The 14,797-nt window shown below is 36.9% G+C and overlaps 1 protein-coding gene across 1 annotated transcript; it reads left to right on the forward strand.

Annotated features, from left to right (window-relative positions):
• The first annotated feature begins 907 nt into the window (after nt 1-907).
• On the forward strand, nt 908-13,007 carry LOC136237139 (uncharacterized). Its single transcript, XM_066027437.1, has 8 exons — nt 908-1,032; nt 2,996-3,101; nt 6,362-6,587; nt 10,824-11,037; nt 11,794-11,991; nt 12,045-12,119; nt 12,263-12,544; nt 12,600-13,007. Exons 1-8 carry the CDS (start codon nt 1,020-1,022, stop codon nt 12,890-12,892), a joined length of 1,407 nt encoding a protein of 468 aa, XP_065883509.1. The 5' UTR covers nt 908-1,019; the 3' UTR covers nt 12,893-13,007.
• The last annotated feature ends 1,790 nt before the right edge of the window (nt 13,008-14,797 follow it).

A 14,797-nucleotide genomic window follows, 5' to 3' on the forward strand; every position in this document is an offset into this window, starting at 1 on the left:
TTGTAAGTCATGAAATTCTTTGCCCTTGGGGTATATATAAATTACTAATGGGCAAGTAATTCATAGAATTTCATGGCATACAAATCATCGTAACTTTGGAATGCAATCACATATTTACTTCAAATAAAAGCCGAGTAGTTCGTTTTAGCAGTAGAAACTGTGCAAAATGATGCCTCAGGGTGTATTTTCAATACAAAAATGGCAAATATGCGATGGCTCTATATTCAAAAATTATGTCACAAGGAGTACAACTTATATGGAAAGTTTCATAATTGTATCAAAAAATTGCACAACTATCACACTTAGTCTCGCGTGGCCAGACCCCTTTTTTCCGTATATTGGCTGGGGAAAAAAGGGTCTGGTGCAACCCCAATAACTGTTTACTTCTAAGCTGTCCCCAGACACTGGGGACGCTAATTGAATAACACTGGCCGCAAAGGAGACGCCGATGACGTCAGTAAGTAAACTCGAGATCTGTTTATCCTTTAAACGAATCTTAATTTGCTCCGATGTCTCTTTTATAGCGTCTTGAAAGTTCATTCTCATCGTGTAACAATACTCACAACCGGAGGAGGAGTGTAGGAATACTTCACAGTTTTACTGACGTCATGGCACCTCCTTTGTGACCAATGTTATTCAATTAGCGTCCCCGGAATCTGGGGACGGCTCAGAAGTAAACAGCTATTGGAGTTGCACCAGACCCTTTTTTCCCCACCCAATACACGGAAAAAAGCGGTCTGGCCACGCGAGCACACTATGCCGCTCTACTACTACGATGTTTTATTCATGAATTATGAAGGCGCTTGCACATCAATCTTTAGGATAGTTTCACCAGCTGCAGACCAGTCTGTGTTCTTTCTTCAGTCGGGGAGTTGGACTATATAGGGATGGTTGTGCATGTGAACATCAACAGTGAATACACAGGTACTAAACTATGGTGCACGTGTGATCTATATACGACTCACGTGATAACATTGTGGTACTTCACCGTTTGGCGACTTCAGATCGATCCAGTATACATGGCGTCCAATGGTAAGAAAAGTTGTGTGCTAGTTTTAGTGTATGATTATATAAACCGACCCGAACTATTAGGTCGTTGATTCAAATAACCGATAGGCCGCGGTGTGTACTGGCTGGCCATGGGTCCTAAATCGAAACTCGGAGTACTGAATCTCTCGATAATCTACCTATGACTGAATTCTGAATTTTCATACACGTACGGAGCAACATGCTCACTAATCTTGACCATGCATTTGCTTGGCAATTTGATTCACGAACATGATTGGCCACACCCAACTGACCATGTAGCATCATGTCATACAACGTGTAGATGCATTGCATGTCGTATCTGTACTTAATTGTACCAGGGTGTAATGGGTCAGTGGTACTGACCCAATGACCTGCACGGTAAGGCCATTCCAAGTCAATTCGCTGTTTCCCATTTCCTGCCCGAATTTAGATACTCTTCTGCATAGTTTTATAAACACAACCCATGGAGACACTGGAATGACCACCTACTAACAAAGCTGTCAACAATGTTACCATAGCAATTAACAACAAATTAATGGCTGTGCATACAAATGTTTGTAATTCCACTACAATAATCATACAATTTAGTCTTAACTTATTCACTAAACTGTCCATCATTGTAAGTACAGTGAATTATTTAGTGGCTGCATGATAGTGACACCTTAACTTCATTGCATTGATGACCACACTTGTGAACAACAATTAGATAGCTAGCCTTCCTCAGTCGTTCTCTTGTCCCACTGCTAAGTAAATTCTGGATCTGATGGATCACAAAATTAACCATGTGATAACTCCGCATTAATTTCTACAGAATAACCTGCTGATCACGAGTAGGTACTAGTTTTTTCACTGTCATCGTGGCATTCCAGGTCATGATAAACTGTATTAACGGTTACCTTTTCAACTCTGGAATCATACATTAAACCAGTTAAAGCACTACGTATGCTTGTGCACTACAGAAAATATAGCACTTTGGTGTGGTCTTGAGCCAAATATAGCACTCGGCTTCACCTCTTGCTATATTTATCTCTTGACCATACCCTAGTGTTATATAGTAATATAATTGCCCTCAGAATCCACAGAACTTTTACCGTATTCTTAGTTTAATATTTGCTATTTGTAGCTCTTAAAGCTGTTGTGTAGGTCATAAACTGTGAAATCATTGGCAATTGCTATAATAAGTAATGAACCGCCTGCCCACATATATTTTTGAGGTCAGTGAAATGGGAAACAATGAATCTGTTGGAGTGGCCTAATCTGGATCTGACACGGTTTGATTTAAAAGCATGCATGTGTTGAGCATTAGCTGCCTTATTTGCAATTTCAAAAAGTAATGTCGTAATCGGCAATAGTGAGGAACTTTATCATGCATTTAATGAACTGAATGTTTTTAGTTTGACTTGATAACAATGGTAAGAGGTAGTAAACATGTAGTGCATTCCTGACCAATTAAGTTATTAAATGATATGCAAATATCCTAGTGCAAATATCCCGAGAATTTTTGATGCTGAACTATCATAAATCCAGTACGAAAGTATGGCTTGCAAATATGTGACTTGGACAATAACTCACCAGTATAAATACAGAGAGGGCTCCTCCTTCCGGTTACCCTACTATACAGGTAATGCTGTAGAGAAGTCCTTGCAACTGATCTATTTTTTGCTATTTGCATTTTCCTACATACGTATACCCACAATAATTACCCAGTTGATCTGATCCAGTTTCCATCAAGCATTCAAACCACCAGAGAAGCACTACTGTCTTGTTCGATAAGGATTAATAGACTCTCGGGGTGAAGCTACATAGATACTATCAATAATTCACTACATAATTTCTCTTGATCATCAAAGGCCTGTCTCTTATTGCAACATGAGTGTGTGCATTCTCCTCCATGAGACTGTAGTTCCAGTGTTTAATCTGCATAATGTGTTTTGTACCTTCATATGTTGTATTTATCATCACATAGGTGGCAATGTGATAGATCATAATGAAGCCTTAGTTAATAATGACAAGGGAGGAGGTATTTATAGTGAGAAAGTGCTCTCGGAAGTCTTAAATACAGTTTGCTTAATGTGAGTATTGTGGATAAAATATATAAATAATGTGCTATTCTGTTGGACTACATTGTTATGTATGCTAGCTATGAAAAAGTCTGGGTTTAAACGTTAAGGATGGCGGCTAACACTACTGGAAGAGTACCCATGAAAACCCAATCAAATTAGTACCTGCCCTCCTGTGATAAGTCAATGGTGGCCTTTCAACACACAATGAAATTTTTTCATACTATGGAATTTCAATTTAAATTTTCATTGAAAAGTCCATAAATTTCAGTAGATATTTTAAGATTGCAACTTTTCTTCACAGCTTGGCGTTTTTGTGTGTCATTTCTTTTTATTTGCAGTCTCCAAGGTTAGCTGTAGGGGCTTGCTTTTACCTGTCCTTTTTCTTAGCTACAAAATATGCTGAAAATAATGTATTGAATTCATATCACTCTAACTGAACAGCACAATTTGAAATTATCATGTACATTTTGTGTGACTGTTCTATTAGAGTATCTCCATCACACACTTGTATTACACATATTTAAGTTTTGCTTTATGACTTTGTAGCTATTACTTTGACTTCATTTAAACTATCTTTTGAGCTAAGATATGTTTCCTAATTGCAGATCAATTTTCACCATTTTTCTATAAGTGGTTTATCCTGAAAGCATTACATACAAAACATCACACTTGTAATGTTTAAAATTGTTCATAATCTGTCATTGCTCTCCTGGCATGACCAAGCTATGTACATAATCATGAAATTCACGTGACACTTGTCTGTCACACACTCACACTGCATGACTTCCCTTCGCTGCGTACCACACTATCATGTGTTTTGATACTGTACTGTATAACACGGTTGTTGTGGTATGTACCTGCCCTTCGTATGAAGTTCCTGGCCTTCTTGCAGGCGATGAGTATTGTATTATATTTGTTTGTACTTAACCATACATGTATAGTAGAGCGGCTAAGTGAAAAAGTCATTCACTTTTTGATAAAAGCACCAACCTTGGTACAACATTTGCTTAATTCATACTATTTCATATTAGATACGGTGCCATTAAAATTACCAATCATATCACGCTGAAAGAACCTGAAAAGTAGTATCAATAGAAAATATGTTGGGGAAGCCATAAAAGAGATCTGAGCTGGCTCAATAGTAAATATACTGAAACTTAGCATCTGAATAGACAAGTGAGGGATGGTAATATCCAAAAGCTGATCAAGGGAAGTGTCCATCCAGGTCACTAGCTTGCCATGTTAAGACGCACAGAGGGTCATGGTATATGAAGTCATAGATGTACAATACATTGTTTCTATTGGGTCATATCTGTACTTTTAACACTGAAATATTGGCTCCATTTGAAAAACTGGTTATTTGAACACATTTAGAAAATTTTTCTGATTACACCTGTAAATTTGAGATGCATTCATGCCATTTAGGTCAAAACGGAGATCCTTAATGCATTTGTGTGGTTTCCTGACCAGTTAGAAATGGACTTATAATCTGGTGTAAAAGTTTCAAAACATGCCCTAAGGCAATGATTTTGACGTGGCACCATATCTCAAATCATTTAGTATACTTTACTCAACTTTCACAGAAAATTTGGTGCTTTTATCACAAAGTGAACAATTTCATCAAAATTTGTTGCTTAGCCGCTCTACTAGTATTATTGTTAAGCAAAATACACTCTAGTGTCCATGTCTATAATCCATTTAGCTCACCGACTGTAGCACTAATTGATGCAGGATATGTTCAAGTTTATGTATACTCTTTTACAGTGATTATACACACGCACATGCATTTGTATTTGTAAAAAATAAAACAAACTGCAAGTGTACATATGTAACATATGGACGTATGGAGTAGTTTGTGCATCCATGTGATTGATCAGTTGAATACGAATTAAAGTTGCCAGCTAGGTGATTATCATGTGATTTCGGGCATTAAAGCTAGTCTAAGGGCGGGTCTGCAAATACAGTTGTTTTCCACTGTTATCCATCTGCTGCACCCATGTGTAAACTATTGGCTTTGAAATTCCATCCTGCCAGCTGTAATTCTCTTGTTCTAACATATATGGTCAATTCCAGTTCCCTCACTCCTAGCCTCCATCACTGCCAGTAGATAGGAACTTCTCAATATTCAAAGCTATGTTGGTTCCGTTTGTCTTTGGCTCACTCAATGCTGTGTTCCTATCCCGTCCCGTTCTGGCCGGTGCTGTTTTTAGCCTTCTCCCGAGTTCATATTCCAGGTGGCTAAAGATACCACCCCTGTTCACATGTCTGTATTGTTTGGCATGGATGTTTTAAAATGGACGTCACTCCAGGCAGAGATGCCTCATTGTTGCTCTTCTACTTTGCTTGTGATCCACCTATTTCCCATTCTAGAAGCACAGAAACTCACTTTATTTCATAGCGCATTGTTTAGAATAGTTCAACACTTCACACACATTTGACATCATTACTATTGACATAGCAATGGGATTTCAAGGTAACTATGTTCCATAAATTTACTTTATTATACTTCAATTTTCCTGTCTGTTTACCTTCATGCTGAATTGTAAGGGTACTTTATTAGTTATACTGTAGGCGTGAATTCCACCAAGGGATATGCAGTTTGGGATAGAGAGTAGGCTTGTAGAGTTTGAAGTTAATTACTGATGAAAATGTGGGCGTGGCACATGTCAGAAAACATTGAAGACTTCTATTCCATAGTGACACCCTAGCGGTAGAATTCGCCATGTAACTACCACCAAAGGGGGTGTTCATTATAATGTAAATCAACGGCATAGGGCTGCAATCGCCATTCCATGTTGTGGGAAGTAGCTGGGCTGGAAACACCTGTTAACGAACTTGTGGTAATGGTGATTTTTCAGTGCTGTACAGCAAACAGAACATGCCAGAAATTTCCAGTAATAAACTTATTGGTGCCAGCAATTAATATGCAGCAAACTGAGGGTCAATCAGTGCTACAGTTCGGAAGTTGGCGGGATCAAGGACAGACAGACAGCTTTTCAGCTCAGCTTTATATAGTAAAAGGGACCCCCTAAAATATAGCATATTTCCATATTCCCTTTCATATTAGTGTGAACATGTTTACTCTGCTGAATTCAGGACGACACCAAATATGAGTTGTTATGTAACATAGGAGTAGAAATTGTATTCCAGTGTCAATTAAGAAATAGTAATTGAGTATCTGAACAAAAAAATAATATTAGTTTTTCAGTAGAAATATATATCTGATGGTATTTAAGGTCTTGTGATTTGTTGTTATTGCTCTCCTGTAGTAAGACTAGCACCCAGTGTGGTACTGGGTTTATAGGACATCTCCCACTGGATGGCAAAGACACTGTCGTGTTGGTGACTGTTAATCATGTCATAAACAAAATGGATACTGCATTAGAAAGTGACTTCACTTTTCAGTATTGTGAAGAAGGACAAGGAGTGGTTGTGAAGGGTGCTGACTTGCTTGCTGGATGTGATCGGGTCCACAAAGCATGTCCCCCAGTAATGGTATGTGATTACTGGTCCAACTTTAGTGGTAGCTCCTAACACAGCTTAATGTTATGATTCATTGTATGGACCAGTTATTAGTCATTTATCTGGTGAAAAACATGTGTCATTTAATTGTGACTTATTTAAACTAAACATTAATTGTATAGTTTTGTCATGCCCAATAGGTGGACATCCACGCTACATGTTAAGCCACACCAGTACCCAGATACTTAAGTAGCAAGTTACATTTATAATTAACCACAAATATCATTTGGTATAAAATCCTGTATCAGTATAATTGACAACATACGTAACAACTCTATTACTAGTATATTAAAAATTTAAAAGTGAAGAGTAAGGATGTACACCACAGTAGTGAAACAAGAGATGAATAATTGTATTGCAGCTTAGCTTGGTGGGAAAATCCCTACATTGGCATGTATATAACAAGGGTTTTGTTCAATGCCAAAGTAGTGATTTTCCCATCAAAGTATGCTTGTAATATCATTATTAATCTCTTTATTATTATTATTAGCACTTTACAGTGGCTAGCACTGAAGGTCTGACATCAACAGGTGGTGCAACCTTTGGATTGTTTCACTACTTTTTATTGCTTGGATTCCTACTTCTTTCTGAATTAATAGCATACTAGTTTGTTTATTTTTTGTTGTAGCATACAGCTATACATGTGTGATGTTTTTATTCCACCTACCAGATGGTGTGGTCACTATTTTATGTTTTCATACATATCATAAAATTTTATTAGTGTCTGAACACATGCCCCAACTATCAATTACTGAAAATGAAGTAGCCATTACACTTCATTTTCAGCTTGTTTAGTCCATACAGCATAACAAACAAAGAACAGTACCAGAAATGCCTCTGCAAGCGACCCACAGGGAAGCCTTACACACAACTGTAAATCAGTACTTTGCACTGTTACCAGAAAATGGGACACAAAGGAGGATATATCCATGATGCTTGTAAGGCTGGACCGATTCTAGTATCGGTATCAGGGCAACACTGCTATTTTCATAAGGTATTGAAATTGGCCAATCTATTGCAGCAGGTACCGGTTATCATGTACACTGGACAAAATGGCATCTGCTTGTACTAGTTTATTTACAGGCACAACAGATGCTTGAAAGCATCAAGCATAATGCTGGTAATAACAGGCAAAGTCATTCTTCTTTGCTGAAAGTTTCTCTGTGATCCACACAATCTGAGGAACAGATTGATATACTCTAATAGAACAGTCAATAGCTCTAATTGAGCAATCAGGTTAGTGGTTTGTCATGAGTGTTTTATCATAGTACCATATAGTGGAAAATTGTTGAAAGGTTAAATTTTCAAAATTTGTTTTTGAAAATATTTTTTCATAATTTAACAGAAATAGCTAGCTAGCTACAAGGACAAACATTACATCTTAGAAGTGACAATCAAAGAAAGTATATTATAAAGTTCGAGTGCATGTTTTCTACTTTATCAGTAACTATAGGCCCCAGACTATAGGCCCCAGTATAACTAGGGCACTGGTCCACTGGAAGACGAACACAATTCAAACTATACCAAGAGTGATACCATGAGTCTTGAAGCCTAAGAGCTCGAGAAGGGCTGAAAAAATGCCATGGCTCCAGAGGCCATTTGGATTAAGGCCAAATACCATGGATCAAGCTACAAAGGAAGAAGAGGCAATTCTGCCAAAGCTAGATGGGCCTTTATCATTATCTATGTTGAGCAATCAGAACAGCAAATTCTACTACATGTGATCAACGCAACCATTGTTAGCTTCCTCCAAAATTAATTATCTATGGTGCGGCACAGTAAAGAGTAACTGTTCAAAAATATTTTTTCAAACATTCAATCAAGAACTCTCTTTCAAAATTCAACCTTTTGAAAATTTCCCACTATACGGTTGTATTTCTGAGACAACCATTATATAAACTTTTTTTCAAGCCATAGTAAAGCATAAAACACTACTTGAGTAGCTGCTGAACCGTTTTGCACTTCACTAGTGAAGCTTGAATTTGTTAGTCGGTCTAATTACAATAATTTATTCATTATTGCGTTAAAACTTGTACAAGAGTACCATGACACAGCTAGGGCTTCATTGGGGGGGGGGGGGGGGGGGGGGGAGGCTTATTTTTAATAAATAATTATATATATATATATATATATAGTTATCTTATGATGTGCATTAAAAATAGCTAAAGTGTGCAGTGATGAAGTAGCTAAGGTACTTGGTATTGGCACTCGTACTTGCAGATACTTCCAAGATAAGCACTTGGTACTTGAAGTATCAGTAAAAAAGTGAAATACAGCCCTAGATGTATGCATTGTATGTACTCTATGGTATGCCAAAAGGCATCTGTTGGGCTGTAGTGACGTCTACCAGAGAAAATCAAGCTTGTAGCCTCAGTCGTTACTTTCATCAGGCAGTCAGTCAGTGAGTTAGTTGGTTGATTAGTTAGCCAGCTAGCTAGCTAGTTGGTTAAATTAGTTATTTTAATTAGTTAGTTAGTTAGTTAGTAGACATTCCAGTTTTGTAGAAGCGTTTCTGATCTCACTGAAAGCGTTAAAGCATGTTTGGAGGTTCTCACTTTCTCACAAAAAAACTGAACAGAAACCAGCCACACATGGTGCTTTGGCAGTATTGGTTAGGTATAATCAAGCCCATGATCCCTAATTTACAGTACTACCATAAACGGCCAAGCTGTATAAAAGGGTGCAGCCTTTAAGCAAGCCATTATTAAAATTTATTATCATCAACATCAGTGCAGCCATTTCATGGCCGCCACGTTTGATTTCACCACTTGATTTTTAAAAGCCTCACTGGCTCAGCTGTTTTTGCATGGATTTCACTTCTTTCATATTAAATAAATAGCTACTCCAAAGCCAACTATAAACTGGCTTGAGGCTTGTTTTTACACAAATCATTGTTCTTATCTATGCAGACATAGATATAAGACAAACTAGTGCTCTACCAATACAGAAAAATACCTACTGATCTGATACCAAAGCCAAGCCAGAATCTATGTTAATACTGATAACTAATTGTTCTATGATTTTGTGCTTGCTTGTTCATGGCTATATATAAAATTAGTGCTTGTATAGTGTTTATAACAATGTAAATTCCTTCCAAGTTATGTATACATGATTGTACTATTTGTCTCTTAGGATTTTGCAGTGACTGTTCTATTAGAGTATCTCGATTTTTCATGCAAAATGTGATAAGTAGCAGTTGCTCAGTTATTAACAAAGCAAATCCTGCACCTTTGATGCTAGAATACAATTTTCAGCCTGTTGTTACAAGTATATTGCTTTTATGATGATGACAATTGGCATGAGTAGGTAGTGTACTACCCCGCTGATCTGTATCAAAATGGCTATAATGCCTGCTTAGATTTGATAGAATGCTGGAGAAGTTACAGTGTTGTTGTATTGCAGAGTTTATTTGATTACTTTTGTAATACTCTAATAGAGCTCACAGTTTTTTTCAAGGATTTCTAATAGATCGCACATAGAATGTTCTAGAACAGTGTAGAACTTTTACTATTGAGTAGATTTTAACTAGAATTTTCATTTATAAAGTAGAAATTAAGTGAGTTGAACAGCTGTGATAGCAGCAGCTCAGTGGTTACAGGATTTTGGTGTTCAGTATGGAGGTCCCTGGTTCAAACGCTACATAGTAAGTTTTTTTCCGACATTATTCAGTAACTCTATATAAAGTTATTCTCATAAGCGGTTTACCCTGTAGGCATGACAACAAGTCAGCCTTTTTAAGCTCTATGACTATTAATCAGATTGCACCAAACTTGGTACGTGATTATGCTGCAACACGTTCTTAAAGTGTACCAAAGCTCAAGAAAATCGAGGTACGCATTTGTGTTTATAATGGTTTTTGTAAAGTGTGCGAAAAGAACCATTTAAGCCCCAGAGTCCCGTAAACGAAGAAAAAAATGAAAATATTAAGCAAATTTTTGAAGACTCATATGTCACGGTTGCATTAGCAATCATGCTCAAATTTGGTATGTGGAGTGCTGAAGGTGGAGGGTGTTTGCGAAAAATGATAGAAGGAGCACTGAACTACATATGCATGAAAATTATGTTTTGTTTCTTCCTGTAGATATACTCACAGTGTGGTGTACCAGCTTTCTTCGCCACGCGACACTATCGTGTGCCTTGATATGTGCACTTAGGCTTTTAGATATACTGCTAGAATGTACTTTATTGCTCATATTTATATTATCACAGTTTGATGGTTCACTTGGACTAGACTATTTCATAGCAAAGATAAATACTGACTATCTGGACTCACTCACAGATGGTGCTGGTAAACCACTGGGTATAAAACCCATTGATCTCACAGATACAGTTGATGTTTCTGAAGGTCATGTAGTGTCTGTCATACAACATCCAAAGGGACAACCAAGAAGTATTTCTTATTTCACAGTTACTAGAGTTATAGGTAAGCTATTTGGATATAAATGGTTTTGACACTTAAAATAACTACAAAAAGGGAAAAGAAACTGATATATGCATGTTAGTCTTTTTACTATTCAAAAGTGTTCTATTTATCTGCATAGCTATACAGTCAAAGAAGTATAGAGGCTACACAATATAACGTCAACCTCAATTTTACATCACTATAGTTTATTCTCTCATGGCATCTGTTCTCCAAACTGTGGCAGTACTCTAACTATTATAACCAACTATTGTATTTAAAAGCACAAAAAATTATAGAGTTAATATGTGACAATGACAATAAACCTGTGATGCACTAAAACATCGGATGTCATGCAGTTTAACTGTCAACTTTTAGGTGTCTGGCAGTTGATAGCAGATATATTGGCAGATTAATTTTACTAATCCTAATGACATTATGCTTATGATATTCAGAAAGAAATGAAAGAAAGATATTGCAGAAATTAAGTAAATATAAGTATTGGATAGGCTGTTTAGAAATATTCACTACCTCTCAACATCTTTAAGATCCTTACTCAGTGCTGCCATTGGAAATCTCCTTTGAAATCTACTGGTTACACTCCTGTGGTGCTTGTAGTTGACTGTTCAATGTGTCCATTGTTGTCCTCTAATCTCTATCATTACTTAGTAGCTATAGTTAAATGGCTATTAGCCTAAATGACATAGTTGAAAGTAAAATAGTCAACCGTTACTCCCTAGGAGTATGAGGACTGGTTTCTTCACTATATCTACCCTATAGGCTCACTGTTATTCTACCAATGTGATACAGAAGGTGGATCATCTGGGTCACCAGTTTTTAAAGTTGTAGACAATGTTCTGAAGATAGTGGCAGTACATAGGGGAGAGCGTTCAGCTAAGGAAGGATTCAGTGGTGTTAATATTGGCAGTCGCGTGTCCTCCATACTTAATCACATAAAGACTAAAGACTTAGGACATAGTAAGTTTACACTTGGGAACTCTATCACTTTGTACTTGTCTCCTATTCTGTAGTGCCTACACCACAAGATGTCAAACTGTTGGAGGAACTAAAACTGAAGAAACCTTTTACAAGAACTGATATACAAGGTACATATTACATGTTTTTGTAATTGTAGTCTGAATGGTGATTGAATATAATATTTTGTATTCCTACCAACTATATAAACAAGTATCGTTTTGTTGGTTGACATAAAAGTGATCATAAACTATAGATGCCATTGTTTTTGCAGACAGAGATAAATTGTTCCAAGAGCTGTGGCGTTTCCTTCAGAAGATTGAGTCAAAGTGGATAAAATTTGCTGATCAGTTGGGAATTGACAAAAGGAAGATTGATAATATTAAAGCTGATGGCTTTTCTGGAGCTGATAATGAAGTTAGTTGCAGAGAAATGCTGTCCAAATGGATGGAGTCAACACTACGGGCTGAGCGTAAGTGGTCTACGATCAAAAAAGCAGCCAAAGAACTGAAACTCAATAATCTGGTGAAATTACTAGAAGAAACAGGTGTTAATGGTATGATAAACATAAGTGTTGTGCTTGTAATCAAATTATTATGTGTTATTGGTAGATGATGACGAGCCAGAAATGAAAGATTTGCAAACACTGGTGATTCCTGAAATCACTGATTACTGGTACGACTTTGGAATGAAGTTAAAAGTCCGTACTAATAAACTGAACACTATCAAGATTAATTATGATGGAGGTGGTGGAAATAAAGAGTGTATGAGATCTGTTGTTGATCACTGGCTCAGATCTACTCCAGGTGCTTCTTGGGATCATGTGATCTCTGCTTTAAAAGAAATGGAAGAGATTAGACTAGCTGAAGAAATAACTGATTACATGTCACATCATGTTAACTAGGTGCTATCTGTTAAGTTTAAGATTGTCTTTTACACAGTTTTGTAGCTTAAATTGAAACATGATATTCATGCATACCATTGTCTATGACATAAGATGAAGAAATACATAAACATTATACTAGCTGGGTATAAGTAGCATAGGAACAGCTTTGCAAAGTAATTGTATACATGTATAGGTACTTTAAGTAATAATTCTTGACTGTTCAATTGAGAAAATGGAAACCTGCAGAACTTATAATAGTAGACAACTTGTGTTCACAAGTATGGCAAAAAAGCATGGTAACCATTAATTATTCTTGGCCATGATTTTGTGTAAAATGCATGATTAGAAAAAATATATATTTTGGAACTACATTTGGCTTATGGCAACAAGCTTAAGAATGCTTTCATGTACTAAAAACCTCTCAATGTATAAGTAAATGAATACTATACCTACATACATGTAAAATATAATCAGTGCAGGATCCAGGTATGTGGCCTTTGACAGGTACCACCATATTCAGCAAATTTGAGGTCTCTGAAAATAATATTTGATGGTGCATGTTTGTGCATATCTAAAAAAGCACTATTATTTAAAGAGTTAAATTAAATTTATATACTGCATGAGTTATGGCTGCATACTACTGTATGCAAGTGTTACTACCACTATGATTTTAACAATGTTCACTCATGTACGGTGACTTTAAATCTGGTTGCACAGTATATATACCAGCATGGTATAATTTAAGTTTTTTTAATTTTATTTAGCGTTAAACTTCTAGCTTGGTGCTCAGTCAAGCAATGTTGAATTCCAGCTTAAGCTTGTTAGCAACAATAAATATAAAGGACCAATTCTTGCAGAGCTGACAAGACACTCAGGAGTGGGGAATGGCCAGTATATGTAGTCCTGCACAAGATGCTGGACCAAATACATGATGAGCCACAACAAACTATGCTTTTGCTGACTGCAAAAGCATGTACAAACATAAAACAGGACACAGTCACCCCGCCACAGTGTACATTCAGGCTAAACTGCTGGATCTTTAGAACAGGAGCAGTGGCGTAGCCAGGAATAATTTTTTATCGAGGCAAAAGTTTATACATTGACCTAATTGAAAGGGTCTGCTTCTGACTCAACTGATTCACAAATACTTTAAAGTATGGGTGGTACAACATTTACATGCTGACTCTCTGGTTGGATGGAAGAAACTGTTTTTCTACATGTCATAAGTAATGCTCCAGCGTACAGTATACCATGCTTCAATTATTAACTAGCTTAATTGCATTCAACAAGTACAAAAAACTGAATTACTCCAGAGATAGTTTGAGTGGTCAGGCTGCAACGGAAGTCATAGTCGTGCACACTATACTTTTATTGATCTGTTGTGATATTTAATCCAGAGATTATCTCTTTCATGTGATGATCAACTGCATGTGTTAAGTGTGTCAAGCAAGGGAGTCTGGGGGCATGCTCCTTCAAGGAAATTATATGCTTTGAAATGACATGTGGAAGCTATTTTTTTATTGTAACTGATTTGTATGATCAATTAGCTCAATGCAATGATGCCATACAGTTGACTTTTGAAAAGCAATTTAAATAAATGTAAATAATTCAGACCAAGCAGTGTAATGAGAACAGTGGCTAATCTGTACTGAATGCCCTATTAGAGTATATTACAATGAATGCTCTATTAGAGTATCTAGATCTTTTGAGTAGTTGAAAAGTGGTCCGGCACCATGTCGCTGTAGGCTCTGGCTCTGCTTAGTACTACATGATACAGTAATGCTGTCTAGTATAAACGATTGAGTAGAAAATCAGGGGTGCCAAAACTCAGGCCTGCTCAGCCTGCATGTTGTTGAGAATTTTTACCGAGGTAGCTGTCTCGGTTGCCTCAATGGTAGCTACGCCACTGCCTGAGGAATCTTA

This window comes from Dysidea avara, chromosome 10 (assembly GCF_963678975.1).
Source record: "Dysidea avara chromosome 10, odDysAvar1.4, whole genome shotgun sequence".
In the NCBI taxonomy this organism is placed as follows: domain Eukaryota; kingdom Metazoa; phylum Porifera; class Demospongiae; order Dictyoceratida; family Dysideidae; genus Dysidea; species Dysidea avara.